At 51.5% G+C, this 18,817-nt stretch overlaps 9 protein-coding genes across 9 annotated transcripts; 8 read left to right on the plus strand and 1 right to left on the minus strand.

The window, feature by feature from the left end:
• Window positions 1-144: 144 nt before the first annotated feature.
• On the plus strand, window positions 145-1,068 carry RHO25_000189 (uncharacterized protein; the record flags this gene model as incomplete). Its single annotated transcript, XM_023592816.1, has 1 exon — window positions 145-1,068. The coding sequence occupies one exon, from the start codon at window positions 145-147 to the stop codon at window positions 1,066-1,068; it is 924 nt and encodes a 307-aa protein (XP_023459159.1).
• A 922-nt stretch (window positions 1,069-1,990) lies between these two features.
• RHO25_000190 (uncharacterized protein) lies at window positions 1,991-3,433 on the plus strand (the record flags this gene model as incomplete). The annotated part of the gene is made up of 1 exon (XM_023592817.1): window positions 1,991-3,433. The coding sequence occupies one exon, from the start codon at window positions 1,991-1,993 to the stop codon at window positions 3,431-3,433; it is 1,443 nt and encodes a 480-aa protein (XP_023459160.1).
• A 403-nt stretch (window positions 3,434-3,836) lies between these two features.
• RHO25_000191 (uncharacterized protein) lies at window positions 3,837-5,619 on the plus strand (the record flags this gene model as incomplete). Its single annotated transcript, XM_023592818.1, has 2 exons — window positions 3,837-3,887; window positions 3,955-5,619. The coding sequence occupies 2 exons, from the start codon at window positions 3,837-3,839 to the stop codon at window positions 5,617-5,619; spliced, it is 1,716 nt and encodes a 571-aa protein (XP_023459161.1).
• Window positions 5,620-6,526: 907 nt separating this feature from the next.
• On the plus strand, window positions 6,527-8,538 carry RHO25_000192 (uncharacterized protein; the record flags this gene model as incomplete). Its single annotated transcript, XM_023592819.1, has 3 exons — window positions 6,527-6,760; window positions 6,828-7,417; window positions 7,470-8,538. The coding sequence occupies 3 exons, from the start codon at window positions 6,527-6,529 to the stop codon at window positions 8,536-8,538; spliced, it is 1,893 nt and encodes a 630-aa protein (XP_023459162.1).
• A 315-nt stretch (window positions 8,539-8,853) lies between these two features.
• On the plus strand, window positions 8,854-10,533 carry RHO25_000193 (uncharacterized protein; the record flags this gene model as incomplete). The annotated part of the gene is made up of 1 exon (XM_023592820.1): window positions 8,854-10,533. One exon carries the CDS (start codon window positions 8,854-8,856, stop codon window positions 10,531-10,533), a length of 1,680 nt encoding a protein of 559 aa, XP_023459163.1.
• A 359-nt stretch (window positions 10,534-10,892) lies between these two features.
• RHO25_000194 (uncharacterized protein) lies at window positions 10,893-12,068 on the plus strand (the record flags this gene model as incomplete). The annotated part of the gene is made up of 3 exons (XM_023592821.2): window positions 10,893-10,946; window positions 11,005-11,566; window positions 11,617-12,068. 3 exons carry the CDS (start codon window positions 10,893-10,895, stop codon window positions 12,066-12,068), a joined length of 1,068 nt encoding a protein of 355 aa, XP_023459164.1.
• A 325-nt stretch (window positions 12,069-12,393) lies between these two features.
• RHO25_000195 (uncharacterized protein) lies at window positions 12,394-13,746 on the plus strand (the record flags this gene model as incomplete). The annotated part of the gene is made up of 2 exons (XM_023592822.1): window positions 12,394-12,689; window positions 12,744-13,746. 2 exons carry the CDS (start codon window positions 12,394-12,396, stop codon window positions 13,744-13,746), a joined length of 1,299 nt encoding a protein of 432 aa, XP_023460277.1.
• A 57-nt stretch (window positions 13,747-13,803) lies between these two features.
• On the minus strand, window positions 13,804-15,706 carry RHO25_000196 (uncharacterized protein; the record flags this gene model as incomplete). The annotated part of the gene is made up of 3 exons (XM_023592823.2): window positions 13,804-14,787; window positions 14,838-15,078; window positions 15,135-15,706. 3 exons carry the CDS (start codon window positions 15,704-15,706, stop codon window positions 13,804-13,806), a joined length of 1,797 nt encoding a protein of 598 aa, XP_023460276.1.
• Window positions 15,707-17,614: 1,908 nt separating this feature from the next.
• Window positions 17,615-18,295, plus strand: RHO25_000197 (uncharacterized protein; the record flags this gene model as incomplete). The annotated part of the gene is made up of 1 exon (XM_023592824.2): window positions 17,615-18,295. The coding sequence occupies one exon, from the start codon at window positions 17,615-17,617 to the stop codon at window positions 18,293-18,295; it is 681 nt and encodes a 226-aa protein (XP_023460275.1).
• Window positions 18,296-18,817: the final 522 nt, after the last annotated feature.

Consider the following 18,817-nt stretch of genomic DNA (forward strand, 5'->3'; position numbering starts at 1 on the left):
GGCAGAGAAGCTATTCTGGCACACGTCTCAATGGCCTTTGATGGCGCGAGCGAGGTCGCAGATAATAGAGTCCCACATGTGTCGTGAAAGTAATCACCGAATCTCATCACCCACACCAAATCAATCGCAAGGACACCTGGCAGCATGGGACGACTAGTACTGGGAAATAAGTCATCACCGATAGCCTCAAGCACAGTGCAGGCGCCGGCGCCTGCAGCTGCTCTGTTGTCTAACACAACGTCAGCAAAACCACCTGCCAACGTGTGGCAGCAGGTCCCAGTCAAAAAGCCAGCTGGCAAAACTGAACTTGGTTTGAGGAAGACACTGCTCAATGCCAATCTCTCGAAGATGGGTGGCGGCATCGTGGGGCCAATGCAAAGCCTCAGCATCGGCAAAGCAGCTGCTGCGCCAAGTGGTGCATACGACCCATCGGTAGGACCCACGCACTATCACTCTTCAGGGAGTGTTTATGGAGGAAGTGCAGCACCCACCGAGAACAGTCTCGGAGGATACAATTGCCACATTCAAACCGACACGTGCGTGCGGACAAATCTGAAAGTGGCAAACTTCAAAATCGGCGAAGTTATTGCTCTGCCGTATCATATTCCGAACCTCAATCCGAATCACAAGATCACGCATGATCGCTTAAAGCTCACATGCGAGGGGCCCGTCTTCTCGAAACGTCGAATGTTCGTTATTCTTTGGATCAATCAGGCCGACATGTTCTGTCTGCCGCTGTACTCCTTCGAGGGTCAAGGGATATCCAAGAAGCAGGGCGATTTGAAGAAAGATTATATTGAGGTGAAGAACTCCGGCGTTGCATCGTTCAAGCAACTTGGTCTGTACGAGCCAGTAGAGATGCAGACGTATGATAAATCTCGGCCGATGACTGACTCCACGACCATACACCTAACAGGAGGCATCAAAGTCGATCCTCAGGAACATATCTCTATGGTTGGTCGCTTCACTGAGGCATCGCATGAGGATCTCCTCAAGTTGTATAACAGATTGACCAGCGAGGCACAGAGAAAGCCTTGGAATCCAGCGCTGCGCGATACGTGGAGATAGATAGACGTGTAGCCGTGTATTGGATCAAAGCTGCTGGACAGCTAGGTTTCGTGCGAACCCTTTGTTTGTTCATGTCGTTGTCAATGTCTTCGAGTCGTGTCGTCGTTCTTGTCGTGTCGTGCGCAAGAAGACGCAACGGAGCCGAACGTGGGCGCAGTTTCCGCGGCCGCGCCAAGCCGAGGCACAGCTTCCTGCGGAGCGAACTCCGTTCTCTCAGACACTCTCGCGCACCAAGTGCTCTACGACCGCAAGAGCGCGACTTTCCAGCAACAAAGTGTTCGAGCTTCCCATATGCGTTGGCATAAGCAGCCTAGCGACTAGATCTGCATAGAGGAGGCTGCATTATGCCGAACCGTATTCTGATGTCGCAGATTCAGAGTATGACATGGCTCCTTTCTATCAGATTGCATTCGTATACGGCCGAAGCTGTACAGAAAAACGTACATTGTTCTTGGTAGACGTGGGCCTTCTCATGGCGAGGGGCACATGCGCGTAAAGTAAGTGTGACTAAATCTTGAAACTTGCTTTCTGAGCTTTGCGAAGTGCACGCCAAACGCATCTGTTTTTTTCCAAAGACTTGCGTGGAAAACTACTTCGGTCTCGACCTCCGACTCGCAGGTACTCGAGATAGGCTTACTATGAAGCATAACAGACGGCATTCTGGCCGAGACCATAGCCCTGCGGCCTTGTTTCACCTAGGCTGGGTAAATGATGTATGATCACTCATCATGGACTGTTTCCAGGGACCCTCGATAGGCGCCGCAGCTTTTCGTGCGTATTGTACAGTCTCGAACACACCGACTCGATTTACATATAAATGAAGCGCAAGCTCCTCTCGGACACGAATCTGATTCCACAGCTATTAGAATCCAACTTTCACAGAAACAGACAGCACATACAGACACACAACAACTCAGTCAAGATGGCAGAAGAAATCACAGCCGACTACCTAATCATTGGCGCAGGAGCCATGGGCATGGCCTTTGCAGATACTATGCTCAGCGACACAAATGCTACAATGGTCATTGTCGATCGCTATGCGCGACCCGGCGGACACTGGACGACAGCATACCCATTCGTGCGCCTACACCAGCCTTCCTCAGTCTACGGCGTCAACTCACGGAAACTCGGCGAGAACAAAATCGATCAAGTCGGACTCAACAAAGGGTTATTGGAGCTCGCCACATCCGACGAAGTCCTTGCTTACTATAGCATTGTTATGCACCAGACGTTTCTGCCTTCCGGGCGCGTTCAGTATTTCCCCAAGCATGAATATCTTGGCGAGGGAGAGTGGCGATCTATGATTACGGGAAAGACCTTCAAAGTGGGGACGAACACGAAGATTGTTGATGCGACATATATGAAGGTCAAGGTGCCCTCCATGGGGCCGCCTGCGTACAAAGTCGCGGACGGCGTGAATTTTGTTACTCCCAATGACTTGGTCAAGATAAGTCGGCCACACGGTGGCTATACTGTAGTTGGTGCTGGCAAGACTGGAATCGACGCGTGTCTCTGGCTGTTGACCCAAGGCATCGATCCGGAGCAGATAACTTGGATTATGCCGCGAGATTCGTGGTACCTTCCACGCACTATCTTTCAGCCTGGACCAGAATTTGCCGAAAGCCAGGCAAAGAGTAGAGCAGCGACTGGAGAGGCGGTGATGACAGCCACATCACCCGAGGATCTCTTCTTGCGATTGGAAGCCAGTGGGCAGTTGTTACGCCTGGACGAAAAAGTCTGGCCGACCATGTACAGATGTGCAACAATCACTGTCGCAGAACTCGACCAGATCAAGCGAATTCCCAACATTATCCGCCAAGGCCGTGTCGTACGCATCGATCCGGACGAACTTGTCCTCGAGAATGGATCTCACAAACCAGTACCTGATACTCTGTACATCGACTGCACCGCAGACGGCCTGGCGAAAATGGAAGCTGTACCAGTATTCCGCGGCAACACAATCACGCTCCAAGCGGTCCGCTTCTGTCAGCAGGTATTCAGCGCTGCCTTCATCTCTCATGTCGAAGCAACTTATAGCGATGACAAGTTCAAGAACGAACTTTGCAAAGTCATTCCCCATCCGGACGAGACCATGGACTACATAGTGGTCAACCTTCAGACTTTCCAGAACGGATTGGCGTGGGCTGTTCAGGAGAAGACAGCGGAATGGCTGGATCGAGCTCGCTTGAATTGGGGCGCGGGCCAACGAAGGGCGATGGCGAAGATGGACCCTGCAGAAGCTGCGCAGGCCAAAGCTGCTATGGGTGCTAGAATCAAGGGAATGTGCGCGAAGATGGAGCAGTTGCTTGGTCAGCTTCCAGAGAGCGACCCCGCGAGGGCGAAAGCTCAGATAGCCGGAGTGTAGAAAGTAGTGAAGTAACGCGGGCGACACTGTACTGTTCAGGTTAGGACATATTGCCGAAGAGCGGCTTTCGAATTGGCAATCCAAAATGCCTCAAAGTTTCGTCTCGAACAGCTTGATCAAAGTGCAATTACAATTATGGTATGTAGACCGTTCCTGGGCCAGAAGTGTTGCTGAGATTATCGTGCCGGTGTAAGAGCAGAGGAAAGGAGAAGGTTGCCGGCGTGAAGTCATTACGGATGTATATTGCCAAGACAGCAGGGGCCCGTGCAGCAACTTCCCAGCTCGCATGTGGAGCTCCAGGCGTTCAACCAGTATGCCATCATCCGCTCTCATGATTCACGACGACACGATGCGATAACGGCCTGAACGACACGCACAAGATACTCGCGATCAGACAATTGCCATGGCCGCAGTAACCGACAAGGTGCTCGCATGGCTGTACAGCGTGCTCCATGTGCGTCTATGCTCCATACCCACGATGAAGGCATCGCGTATCGAATCTGGCTGATGTCGGCCACCAGGAGTACCACGACCCGCAACGAACATACTCCGACACTGCACGCGCCCTCGCTCTGTACCCCTCCCTCGCGCCGCGCACCGAAGTCTACACACACGAAAATGGCACGTCCGCCTTGCTGTTGACCGTATCGGGCACTTTACCTGTCGCATTTCGCGGGACTACATACCATTTCCCGGTGAAGTTATGGGTGCCTCACGCCTACCCATACGAGGCCCCAAATGTCTTCGTCACTCCAGGGAAAGACATGTTGGTGAGGCCCGGGCAGCATGTGGCTGTGGACGGGAGGGTGTATCATCCATATCTGAGGGACTGGGGCAGGATGTGGGAGAGAGCGAGCATATCAGAGCTGGCTGAGTGCTTGCAACAGATCTTTGGGCGAGAACCACCAGTTGTCAGTCGCGCCCAGCAAGATCAACAACACCCTCGCCCTATACCGCAAGCGCATCCAGGAGTTCCTCCGCCTCCGCCAAAACAGCCTGTTGGGGCTGCAGGACCTGCGAGGAGTGCAGATCCGAATGCTCCTCCTCCTCTGCCTCCAAAGCCCGGCGCGACACCAGCTCCTGGTGAGGAATATGCAGAGACAACGCGGGACGTTTCCAGAGATGGGCCTCCTTTGCCGCCGCTTCCTGGCGAGATGCCTCGTAACCAGCGTATATCTTCACTCTCCTCGAATGGCTACCGACCAGCATCTATAAGCCCTGCGCCACCATACGCTGCTCCCTCGCCAGGACAGCAGAATGGACAAGCGACAGGTCCTTCATTTCCACATCATCAACATGCGCAGTACCAGCAGTATACACGTGCACAAGACATCAGCCCTGTCTCACCCATATCACCGCCACGAGGTGTCCAAGAATTGCCCTCAGGTAGACACGCACAGCCCGCGCCTCTTCCTGCACCTCAGTTCCAGCCTCAACGCCCAATCCATCAGACGTATCAGAACCCACCCTCACAGCTTCCTCAGCAACAGATTCCGCAATACGGACAGTCGGCACACGGCCAGCAACGAACCTATGCACAGCAGCAACCATCTGTCTACCAACAGCCGCAACCACAGCCAGCTCAGATGAAGCAGCCTGCTCCTGATCTGCTGACAGACCCCTTCGACATCGCAATGCCTGGACCTGAGGCGCAACGAAACATGCCAGCTCCGCCGATTCCTCCTAATCCGGAAAAGGAGCACTTACTACAGGCTCTCTCCTCGACCTTGGTACAGCAAGCACAGCAGAAAGTAAATCAAAATCTGTCTGCCATCGCTCCTCTACAGGCTCAACAGCAAGCCATATATGCTGCACAGCAGCGCATGGACGCCGAGATTCGACAACTCGAGCATTTGGAAAAGGCATTGTCCAATAATGAATCCATACTCCATCGCAGCATTCAAGATTGTGATCGTACTATCGCTACTGCCAAATCAAAGAAGCAACCACCCATTGACGACGTGTTGATCGCACCAACGATGGTTGCGAACCAGCTCTGGACCCTTTGTGCGGAAGAGGCTGCCTGCCGCGAAGCCATGTATGTTCTGCAGAAAGCCAACGATCGTGGACGAGTCAGTGGCGATGTCTTCATCCGGCAGATGCGAGGATTGGGCCGAGAGTGTTTCCTCAAGATGGCCCTTGCGAGAAAATGCGCTACCGGAATGGGCTTGGAGCTGAGGAGGTGAAAAATGAAGGCTCGGCAGTGACTCCGAACTTGAGACATACGAATGGCCATCGGGGGCAATTTGTCCACACCTGCTGTCACTGGCCGCTACTCATGTGCGAACTGCTTCCGGTGACGCAGTTGACAGCACTGTGCGTGGGCTCGAGCGCCAGAAATCGGCCATGCTGTGCTCATGCTGCCTGTCCTGGCACACGTGGTTACGTCGCCCTCCGTGCACACATGCACCGCCCATCGGATCGGAACGACTGTAGAACCACTGACATTCCCTCGGTCCGACATCATCGGATATATCGCTGGCGGCTGAATTTCCTCATTCAGCAATGCGCTTCGCGCCAGTCGACACAGAAGACCAGCGAGCAGGGTGGCACAAGTTCGGTTGCGTTTTGCGGATGGCATATGGAGAAGAAACTGCGGATATGTGGGGTGGTTGGTACCCACCTAGTCGGGCTATTGTGGTGCGAAACCTGGCAATTCGATCCAAAGACCTTCAAACCCCGGTCCTCTCCGCACGAGCGTCATGCAGGCTACTCCACCTTTTCTACTACCACAGGCATGCCACGCGATCATTTCATCGTCCGCCAAGCATACCAAGAATGTCCAAGACGTCCTAGCCTTGCCGGTAGATGGCTTTGCCTGCACGAGACTTTCGACATTATGGCTGAACGACTTGCCGATGAGGGCTCCGGCCGAATTTCACTTCTGGTTTGGTAATAGTGCCTTGGGTGACCTATGCGTTGCCCACCATGGCAGCAATACCGCGTGCACTAGAGACTTAGGCAATACGACGTTACAGAATGCAAGCGGCACTGCGGTCCTCAAATCCGTCGAACTTCTGGTAGTACATAAGAAGAGCATCAAGATGTGTTCGGTATCGATTGTGCGCGCCAGTGAATTCTACAGCTAACAGCATGGGTGTGACCGATTTCTCTTGTGGCCGCAAGGCTTTGGTTTTGGGGCTGCTTGCTTCGGCCGTTGCTGCTCATCCTCAGGCACATCATGCGAAACCCTCTCGTTGGAGAACGCATAGCAATGTTACTTACCCATACCAAAATGCATCTTTATGTATTGATGAGCGACTGGATGATCTGATCTCGCGGATGACTGTCGCAGAGAAGGCAGGCCAGCTTTTTCACACTCAGATGGTAAGCTTGCTCCCGAGTGCAACATTTTGTCGGTAGAAATAATGCTAATCTTTTGTCTACACTGTAGATGATGGGGCCAAATGGTACACTCGACCAGGGCGATGAGACGAGAAACAGCACAACTACGATGATCTCCAACATGTTCCTCACCCACTTCAACCTCGCGAGCGATGTCGTCAATGTCACGCAGACCGCAGAATGGCACAACACTGTTCAAGAGTTGGCACTGAACACTCGTCTGGGTATCCCGATCACATTCTCCACGGACCCTCGACACGCTTTTACTGAGAACCTTGGAACTGGCTTCGCTGCGAATGCTTTCTCGCAGTGGCCGGAGAGCTTGGGGCTTGCTGCGCTTCGAAGTGCAGAGACCGTGCAGTCATTTGCGGAAGTTGCAAGAGAAGAGTATAAGGCTATTGGGTTGCGATCTGCTCTACACCCTCAGATCGATCTCTCTACAGAATATCGATGGGCTCGTATTGCCAATACCATGGGCGAGGACGCAGATTTGACCTCTGAACTTGTCGTTGCGTACCTCAAGGGTTTCCAGGGAGAGGAGTTTGGAACACATTCGGTGACCACTGTTACCAAGCACTTCCCAGGTGGTGGGCCTATGGAGAATGGCGAAGACAGTCATTTCACTTATGGCAAGAACCAGTGAGTCCAAACAGCCGATTCTTTGTTGAATGAGTAGCTGACTGTGATGCAGAACTTATCCTGGCAACAACTTCGAGCACCACTTGATCCCATTCAAGGCTGCCATTGCCGCAGGTGCGCGTCAAATGATGCCATACTACTCTCGCCCTATCGGTACCGAGTACGAAGAGGTTGGATTCAGCTTCAACAAGGGCATCATTACCGATCTCCTCCGCAACGAATTGGGCTTTGATGGAATTGTCTGTTCCGATTGGGGTCTGATCACCGATACTGTGATCCTCGGCCAAGACATGCCTGCACGTGCCTGGGGTGTGGAATATCTCAACGAGCTGGAACGCGCTGCCCGCGTCCTCGATGCTGGCGTTGACCAGTATGGTGGCGAGGAACGTCCTGAGCTCATTGTCGAACTTGTCGAGAACGGCCGTATCTCTGAAGAACGCATCGACTTGTCTGTCCGCCGCTTGCTCCGAGAGAAGTTTGCACTTGGTCTGTTCGACAACCCATATGTGGATGTGGAGAAGGCCGCGCATATTGTTGGCAACGATGAGTACGTCAAGTTGGGTGCTCAAGCTCAACGTGACGCATACACTCTCTTGACAAACAAGGACAACATCCTGCCTCTGAAGGACTTCTCTGGCAAGGTCTACGCTGAAGGTTTCAACTCCACATACCTCACCAGGCGCAACATCGAAGTGGTCGACACACCTGAGGAAGCTGATATCGCTTTCCTTCGTCTGCAAGCACCATACGAGCCTCGTCCTGGTGGCTTCGAGGCCCGCTACACTGCCGGTTCGCTCGAATACAATGCTACTGAGAAAGCTCGTCAAGCTGAGATTTACGCTGCTGTTCCTACCATCGTGGACGTCTACCTCGGACGTCCTGCAGCTATTCCCGAAGTCGCAGAGCAGGCTGCCGCGTTCTTGGGCAGCTTTGGAAGTGGCCCAGACGCATTCTTGGACGTAATCTTTGGGGTTGATGGTGCGGAGCCAAAGGGCAAGCTGCCATTTGATCTTCCCCGGAGTAATCAGGCTGTGGAGGACAGCTTCGAGGATGTGCCGTTCGATACTGCAGACCCGCCATTCAGATTTGGCGATGGATTGAGGTACAAGAAGGGCTATTAGTCCGATGCAGGCAAAGTGCAAGATTTGCATATAGAATATAAACGCTTAACGAATGTAATGAAGAGATGATGTCTTCTGGTCGCTCTTCTTGAGCACAAACCTTGGTCAAAACGAGAAGCTTTCCGAGGCGGGGTGATGACGTTGGGTTCATCACCGAGTGAACCTTCCGACTACGCGCTGGAAAAGCATTGGCAACATTCAATTGACACTCTCGCGACTTGGCTGCAATGGGCTGATACTTGTCAACACGTTGATGCATCACTCGATTTTGTAGTCATTGTGCGCTGCTTGTCATTGGACTTCGATCTTTTCAAGATGCCAATTCGATCGACCTTTCCGGACCTCGACATCCCCCAGTGCAACCTCCTGTCTTTTCTCTTTCCTGATGGAAAAGCTGAAGAAGACAAGCAACTATGGATCGATGCAGCGCACCCGGAACGAGCGCTCTCAGCCTCACAAGCGCTGCGTCTCATCAAACGCTTTGCACGCGGCCTAGACAAGCTGGATATTGCGAAGCAGACTCCAATCATGGTAGTTGCACCGAATTCCATCTACACACCTGTCTTGTATCTCGCCACGATAGGTTCTGGCCGGATATTCACAGCTGCGAATCCGACGTATACAGTTGAGGAACTGGTGCATCAAATGAAGACTGTCCCAGCTGGTCTCGTCCTCGCAGACTCTTCTGTACTCTTGAAAGTCCAAAAAGCAGCAACCGAAGCCGGAATTCCTCGGCACCGTGTCTACAATTTCGTTCCCCCAGAAAGCAAATGCGACGTGACAAGCTGGGAACGCATACTATCATCTGACTCCGAAGCCCAGACCTGGAACTGGGATCCTCTAGAAGGCGAAGCATCCAAATCCACCATCGCAGTCATCAATTTCTCCTCAGGAACCACTGGCCTGCCCAAAGGCGTCTGCACAACACATTACAATTGGATCGCGAACGCTTGTCAAGTCATCCACGCTCGACTACACGAAACCAGCCAGACGATAGGGAACCCTGACTCGAACGAGAAATGGCTCGCTTTCTTACCCTGGTATCACGCTTACGCTCAAATGTTCACTCTCATCGTCGCTTGCAAACTCCGACAAGCAGTCTACACTATGCCGCAATTCCAACTCGAACCCTATCTGAAATATATCGCGAAATACAAAATCACGAATTTACAACTCGTGCCTCCGGTTCTGGTCATGATGAATAAAAGATCTGGAATCGAAGAACTGGATCTCAAGAGTGTGAGATGGATCATGTCGGCTGCTGCGCCATTGAAAAGGGATTTACAGAATGAGATTTGTCGGAAATTAGGCGCGACGATTGTGCAGAGTTATGGGATGACAGAGACGACTTGTACGGCGTTGATGGTTCCTGGGTTGACGGAGGAGGATAGTGGAAGTGCAGGGATTTTGTTGCCGAGTACGGAGGCGATGTTGGTTGATGAGGAGGAGAGGGAAGTTGAAGAGGTGGGAAAGAGTGGGGAGTTGTGGGTGAGAGGACCACAGATGTTGTTGAATTATTGGGAGAATGAAACAGCAACGAAGGAGACTTATGCGGAGGGGGATTGGTTGAAGACGGGGGATGTGGCGGAGTATGATGCAAGCAGTGGGAAGTTTTGGATCGTGGATCGGAGGAAAGAGTTGATTAAAGTGAGAGGTTTTCAGGTTGCTCCGGCGGAGCTGGAGGCTTTGTTGTTGGAGCATGAGGATATTGCTGACGCGGCTGTTGTTGGGCTGATGATCGAAGACGAGGAACGACCGAGGGCGTATGTCAAATTGCAAAGCCCGAGCATTGAAGCTATTGGAGTTGAAAGAGGAATCCAACGATATGTTGCGAAGAAGTCTGCAAAGCACAAGCAGCTGACTGGTGGAGTGAAGATTGTTGATCAGATTCCACGATTGCTGAGTGGAAAAATCCAAAGAAAGGTCGTGAAGGAATGGGCGAAGAGAGACGCTGAAAAAATGGCCTCGAAAGCAAAACTCAAGCCCAAGTTGTAATGCCTAGGAGCTGGTCTCCATCGACGCCTGGTCTGGTCAATATATATTGTGCCAGGCTCGCTAGTTCTAACCCATGCCGGCACACCGGCCCGTTGCCATGGCGTTGTATAGATAGAGTCCTTTGTGGGTCTGTCCAACCAACGACCATGAATTGTATGTAATAAGACATGCGTCGTATTCGAGGCCGAAATTGTCGAGATTTTGGTCTTTCACACATACAGGACATCACTACAACGATGTTGTCACTGTAGGTCAGGCAACTAGGCCTTCGAACTCGATGTCGGAGTACTAGATTCTTCCGGCAAGCAAGCAAAACATCGTCTTCTGCGACGGGCTCCACTGCCGTTGTCCTTTTGAATATGGGTGGCCCATCAACGCAGGATGAAGTCGGAGACTTTTTGAAAAGGCTGTTCGTAAGTATTCTACTGAACCAACTTTGCTTAGCACATGGACTAACGTCATACATTTTAGTCAGATGGCGATTTGATACCTCTTGGACGATTTCAAAGCTACATAGCATCATTCATTGCACGAATGAGGACACCAAAAATCAAGAACCAATACGAAGCAATCGGTGGAGGCTCACCGATCAGAAAGTGGTCAGAATATCAAGCACAAGAACTATGCAAAATCTTGGATCGTACCTCTCCAGAAACGGCACCGCATTCGCCTTACGTGGCCTTTCGTTACGCTAAGCCGCTCACTGAAGAGACTTACTCTCAGCTTCTTAAAGATGGCTTTGGTGAGCGCGGCAGAGTTGTCGCTTTCTCACAATATTCACAGTTCTCTTGCAGTACTACTGGCAGTTCCTTGAACGAAATCTACAAGCTTCGTCGAAAGCTAGAAGGAGGCGCATATACAAAAAGAGGGATCCAATGGAGTGCCATTGATCGATGGCCAACAAATCCAGGATTTGTCGAAGCATTCACAAGAAATATCGAAGAGCATCTTCGCTCGTACGAGCCAGCACGAAAGAAAGACGTTACACTCCTATTCTCTGCTCACAGCCAACCCATGGCTTTCGTCAACAAAGGTAAGGTGTTCCTCCATAACACAAAGCAACCAATTGACTGTCTCAATCAGGTGACACGTATTCTACAGAAGTCGCCGCCTCCGTCCACGCCATTATGTCTCGTCTCAACTTTTCAAATCCTTACCGCATAGTCTGGCAATCCAAAGTCGGCTTTCAACCCTGGCTAGGACCACAAACAGCATCGACTGTTGAGGAAATGATCGAAAAAGGCAAGACGGATGCCATTATTATCCCAGTCGCTTTTACTTCAGACCATATCGAAACTCTGTATGAGCCTGATGAAGAATTGATCGCTGAGTCGGGGCACGCAGATACGATCAAACGGGCGGAGAGTTTGAACGGGAATCCGGTATTTATCGAGGCTTTGGCAGAGATGGTGAGGAAGCATTTACAAGGTGGTGCAATGGCGTCTAGACAGCTTGAACAGATGTGTTCTGGGTGTACGAGTGAGGCATGTTTGAGGAGCCGAAGGATGTTTACTGGACGGGGAGATATATCATGAATAGACATTGTGCTCAAGGATTTTATTGGCAAGTCTCTCTGGTAGCATTAAACCTGTCAGTCCGCATGGACTAGAAGTAGCATAACGAAGATGCTAGAGAGATAAATTGGTTGGAGTCAAGCAGTAAAGCCAAGCTGGAATACTTTATCCTGATCGAAGTCTTGGCTGCTTTCTGCTTGCGAGCTCGGAGCTACGAAGCTTCGACGGTGCAGTGGAGCTCAAGGACAAATCCTGCAGGCTGGCCGAAGGATCAACAAGCCCTCTTCCGAACCTTTGATATTTATCCGACGTATCTGCTACACGTTCAACACCACCTTTCTACAATATGGCCAACGAGAAATTAACCGTCCTCATCATCGGAGGGGGAATAGGCGGGCTCGTGGCAGCCATCTCCTTGGCACAAGACGGTCACGATGTAACTGTCATTGAACACAAGTCAAGATATGACATTGATGGAGGGGAGAGTGGACAAGGCTTGTGTTTGACTGTCAATGCAACGAAATGTCTCTTTGCACTTGGGTTGGAGGAGGACTTCTTGGATAGTGCGGATGTTGGTCAAGACTTACAAATTCGAGATTTTCGAGATGGGTCGTCGATGCGAAGAGTGAAGACGTTGAATGGGTTCGTATAATCGTAATGCTAAGAAGGGAAAATAAGAACGCTAATGTAAGACAGTCATTCTATGGTACATCGCAGCGACTTGTTACGATTACTCGTCCGACACGCAACGAAAGCAGACGCCAAGATCCATATCAACCAACGATGTCTCGGAATGATCGAGCACGAAAGTGGCGTTGGCGTCATGTTGCAAGATGGCAGAGTCGTCCAAGCAGATGTTGTCATCGGTGCTGATGGCATCCACTCGGAGACACGAGGATGTATCGAAGGTGTCAAAAGCATAGAGCCGGTGCTGACGGAACATTGCACTTTTCTCGTTGATGTCCCGAAGTCTGCTATGGAGAAACACGAAGCTTCGAAGCAATTGTACGAGAATGGTCGAGATCCATTTCAGTTCTGGATGGCCCCGGAGAGAAGTATTGTGGCATGGACTATGACCCGGCACGATCGATACCATATGCAAATGAATGACCATAAGTATGGAAATGGTGCAGCGTATGGCGCAGAGCAAGGAAACAGCCAAAGTCTGATTGCGGGATTTGACAATATGGAAGCGTTCCGAAAACGATGGAGCGATTTCGAGCCAGCAGTGACTGAATTGCTAAGAGAGACAACGAACCTGACCAGATGGAGAATCGCAGAATTACCAGACCTCTCGACATGGTCAAGCTCCGGCGGCCGTATTATTCTGCTAGGCGATGCCGCGCATGCTGTCCCACCCTATGCTGGTCAAGGAGCCGCCATGGCCATTGAAGATGCCTCAGTGCTCTCGGTCTTGCTGTCGAACTCAGGAGTCTTCTCGGACTTTAGTGAAGTGTCGAAGGCATATGAGAAACTGCGACGTCCCCGGATCGAAGGTTTCAGACACATCATAAATGACAATATGCGCCGATGGAGCCGGACTGATGTAGCAGCCCAACAGTCGATTTTGAGAGAGTCCACATCTGCTGGAGCCGATGATATTACTGGAGCCTGGGCAACGGAGAAACGGTATCATTGGATCGACGACTATTATGCCAGAGGAACCGCGTTGGAGCATGTCGCTGAACTGCGGAAGTGATGTGCAGGCACAAACTGGTCTTTCTCCGTACAACAGTGGCAGTCGTGAGCCAAGTGTCTACTCGATCACCCGAGGAAGATGGAAATCCTTGACTCTGGTCGTCTCCCTGGTGTCCCTTTCCGGAATGTAAGCATTCTCGGCCGAAGGCTGGTGCAAGATGCAAGTAGGCCTATCGCTGCACCCAAAGCATGACGAATCATCTGAGCCACGCGCACTAGAACCTGGAGATGTCTCTTTGAGTTCAATGCCATTTGCCGCTCCCTGTTGATTCCGCTCGTCGTCTTTGGTGCGGCGATGTTGGCCCCTTCCCTTCACTCTCTTACGCTCGAGAAACACAACTCCGATAATCGCCAGGCAGCTCAAGATCAGCGACAAACGAAATGGCCATCTCAGCGCATCCATGTACAGATTCTGTCTGACTTTGTCGTGACTGCTGTTGACCACGGTTGTTGCACCGTCATCGTTGAGGTTGACGCCAGTCCGACGATGAAGCTTGTTCACAAAGATGTTATTTCCAGCAGCAACAAAGACAGCTCCGCCCAGGAACTCGAAGAAGAGCACTGTCGCAAGTCCAACTGCAAAATCTTCCTCAGGCAGGACTGCCTGCACTGCAGTAGCTGGCAGCTGCAAAGCGAGACCTGTTCCGGCTCCCGTACTGATCTGATGAGCAATGTACCAGATGGCAGGCGTCTCGGGTCTCAGAGTCGTAAGCATGCCGTTCCCAATTGCCATGAAGAAGACGCTTGTGTAGAAGAACGGCACGTATTGGCCAAGCTTTGAAGAGAGGACACCTGCTGCGATCAAGGCGCAGACCATAGCCGCGATGAACGCGATCATGTTGATACCAGCCTCCGTTGCCGACATGAGTTTTACTCCTTGGAAGTAGACCGGAAGGAAATACATGTCGCAGGCGAACTGGCCGAAGAGGCACAAGATGAAGAAGGACAGCGCAGCGATCGTCCGTTGGCCGAGTATTCGTACTGGGATCGTTGCATTGTCGCCCGTGAGAAGTTGAATGCCCATGAACGCGACGAAGAAGAACTGCTTAAAATATCAGCTGTGTCATTTCACTTTAGCGACGCGGGGCTTACTGCAAACATGATGGACAGCATGATAATACGTGGGTCAAACCATGCATAACTCAAGCCCGCCCACTGCAGCGCGAGGAGCAGACAGAAGATGCCGACCAGGAAGAACATCGTTCCCAGAGGATCGAACATCTTGATCAATTCAAACCCCGTTTTTCGTCTTCGCGGCACTGCCGGCAACTTCAACCAGATCAAGAGCATAACACCAGCGATCAGCGGTCCCGGAATAATGGTGAAAAAGCACCTTCATCTCGTCAGTATATCGAACACATCTCTACTCTCATACTTCTCAGAACGTACCATCTCCAATTAAACTGATCAACCAACCACCCTCCCAACATCGGAGCCACAATACTCGCAATCCCAATCACAACGCCAACACTACTCTGCACAGCCGGCGTCTTCTCCGCCGGCGTCAACACCGCAATAATATAAAGCGCCCCAGAATAAACCCCCGCAGCACCCATCCCCGCCAACGCCCTCCCAAAAATAAAAACGTTCGAGCTTCGACAGAACGCCGAAACCAAGATTCCAGCCTCAAAGCACATCAAAGCACCCAGAATCGTCCATTTCGCAGAATATCGTGCGTAAAGTTTTCCGTAGTGGGGTTGGAACGCACAGGTCGGGATGAGGTAGGCGGCGGCGTACCAGCCTATGCTGTCGAGGCTGTGGAATTCGTCTGTGATTTTGGGGACGGAGACGGGGATGATGACGTTCATAAGGGCGACGCAGAAGATGCTGATGTTGAGCGCGATGAGGATGAGGGTGAAAGAGGTTGTGAAGAGTTTTCTGGGGGCGATTGGTGTTGTGGAGGCATTGTCGTGGTTTTCGGTTGGAGATTGGTTTGGGCGTAGTTGCTCGGTGGATGCCATGATTTGGCGGATGTTGTTGAGGGAAGGTGCTGGTGTTAGAAGGTTTTGTATACAGTGAGTGAAGAGTTAGTCGGATTGGTAATGGAATGGGTTACCAAGTGACCTGGATTTGTGCTCCTCTGCGATTCAAGGCGAACTGTAGCACCGTGAGTTGTCATAACATCGTGTTACCACTCGTTTCACATCTCTTCTTATAACGTGCTGTCTATTATGCTTGCTAATGATACAATGCTCGATGCTGATGGACTGATTGCCTCCCACTTCTGGCATTGTTGGTTGATAGGCTTACGCCTCGTTCTTCCCTTCAGGACAACTTTCGGCCAATACTGTGCAGCTTGTTTGCTGCTCTATCGAATGCAGATAGCCGGCTTCGATAAACAGGCGAAAGCTCGATACCTCGGCGTGTAACGTGATATTGTGATGCCTCTAGCATGGTCTGGGTGTGGCAATGTCGTGGTGTCTGGGTCCTGTGAAGCCCATCGTTCGTCGTCTTTGATCGTCGTTCTCAACTTGGTGTAACATCTAGTAAGCTTTGTAGCTCACTGAACCCGTGCTGTCGGCCCATCGACTAATTCATTGTCGTATGTTGAGAGCGGAGCTGTCCAGTTCGGTGTTTCTACGCTTTGCTTGATTGCGAACGGCTTCGGAGTACGGCAAAGACCTCTGTTACGAACATTAGGCTCATGTGATAGATATAACGTCACTGACTAGAGACTCACTCTGCCATCTCCTGACTGGACGTTGTTGTTGAGCCTCCTCCTTAGGCTTGGCATCAGCCAAGGCACCTCCGTGGTATCCCATGAACATGTTGTCGGAGTTGTTGTTTTTGTAGTTTGCGTTTGGAATGCTTTGTGCGTTTGAGATCTGAGTTGTGCTTTGATGAGGACATCTCGAAGAGCAACAAGGAGTATATATGTCCTGTTGAGATACTATGGCTTGGTGGCTGCCTGTCTCCTATGACAGGAACCGGCGTGAACGAATGTCCGGTGGATTCTGTCCGGCTCCGTGTCTCCGTCCTCCTTCGGCGAGACAAAGTTCGTCCGGATGACGCAACATGCTGAGTTATGCAGCAGAACTGCTCACAGAAGCACTGCATAAAGTCCGTTCAAAGTCCATTGTGGCTTGCGGTCGTCCTCATAGACGATCGCATGCGGTAGCAACATACGGTGAATTTGGTCCGCCCGGTCGTTCTGGAACTTGGTCTTCCAGCTCTTTCTCTTAAGCACTCTGACATTGCTTTCAACGAGCCTTATTGCTCATCAGTCTAGCGGCATACGCCTCGCAGGCACTGCATAGCATATCGGCTGCCATAGTTACCGGCGTGAATTTGGGTCAGCGTATGCGTCGGAGAGTACGACAGGCTGGAACGCCTCAGCTCTAGAGAGAGTAGCGCAACGAGAACGAGCCATGGATGAACCAAGTAGGCACTGGTGAAGTGGACAACAATAGCACTCGGGAGTGTTTGGCGCCGTTAGTAGTGATGAATCAGACGTGGTAGAAGTGGTCGTGTTGCTCGGATCTCCCGAGCAGCCAAAGTCCGTTGCGCGTCCAGACTCCGGGTCTTGGCGTTGACGCGCCCAACTCTTTGAACTCGTTCGACGTTGTTGACCGTGACGATGGATCTCCACACAACGAGCTTACGTCAACATGGAAAAGCCACCAGCTTCGATGCTGAGGCATCATTCAATGCCAAGAATGTCGACTGCTGCTCTAGTCGCTACTGTCCACGACCACTCTGAACTTTTCTCTGAGCGGCGCGGAGCAGAGGAAGAACGGAGCTGTTCCACTGAACATGCGGAGCTGCAGCCCAGTGGACTTTGAACCATGACGTTGCTTAGTAGGCTTCGCTTTCCATGCATTGATTGATTGAACAACAGAGCAGAGCCACTTCATACACAGCAGACAACAATGGTGTACGACTCCGAGATCCAATTCACGCTCGACACGATATGTCCTTGGACGTACCTCGCGAAACGCCGGCTCGACAAAGCTCTGGCTCAAATCCGCGAGGACTCCTCCACTCCGGTCAACTTCACGGTGAAGTTCAAGCCGTATCAGCTATACCCGGGCGCCTCGCAGGAAGGTGAAGACAAGTATGCGTGGTATCGCAAATCCCGCTACGGCGACAGCGACGAAAAGATGGCCAAATACATGCATCTGATGTCGATGTACGGCAATAAAGAAGGCATAGACTTCAAGTTCGGAGGGACAGTAGCCAATACCTTGCCTGCCCACCGCTTGATCCAACACTTCCAAGAGAAGGGAGGGCCTGAGATGTCAAATGCGATCGTCAATTCTCTGTATCGGCAATACTTTGAAGAGGAGAAACATCCCAGCGCGACGGAGACACTGTTGACCGCCGCGAATGAGGCTGGGATTGATGAGACAGAAGCGAAACAGTTTGTGGAGGACGAAAATGAAGGACTGCAAGATGTGAAGATGCTGATAAGGGAGCAGGCTGGCAACGGGATTGATGCCGTGCCGTACATTGTGATAGAGGGAAAAAGGAGGGATATCACGATTGAAGGTGCCAAAGAGGTGGAGGAGTTTGTCAAGGCCTTGGAGTCGATCATTAAGGAGAGCTCGTAGGTGAATGCATGCCGACATGATATGTTGCGCCTGCTATGAGGGATTCAGGCTTGTCAAGATCAGGTTCGGTAACACACAGGTCGCTGCCAAAAGCGTCAATTGCCGGTAGCGAGCAAACCATCAACAGTTCAAGTGTGTTGGTTGCTCTCATGCTCGCGTTTGGCTACTGCCACCATCCGCTTGTGACTTGCCTGCCGCAAAGTGGTTAGACTCTGAGACAGATCTGTTTCACTGGTCTGCAAAATGGAATCGTTCTCGCCAGAAACGGCATCACAACTCATCGGCCCCGTTCTCGGCCTTGCGCCATCAATATTGCGAGTTTCACTCGGGTTGCCGTATTCCCTCCGAGGGCTTGCAGCGATGTATGCCATGATTCGCACTTGCTCAGCCAGAGTCAGTCACAAACGTTCGGGGTCGTTCCCCGGGACGAAAGATGCAACAGAACATCTCAAGGGTCAAAATTAGAACCCACGAGTCCGTTCGTTACAATGCCCTGGCGACGATGAAATGCACGTTGGTCGT

Source organism: Cercospora beticola, chromosome 1 (assembly GCF_033473495.1).
Source record: "Cercospora beticola chromosome 1, complete sequence".
NCBI lineage: Eukaryota > Fungi > Ascomycota > Dothideomycetes > Mycosphaerellales > Mycosphaerellaceae > Cercospora > Cercospora beticola.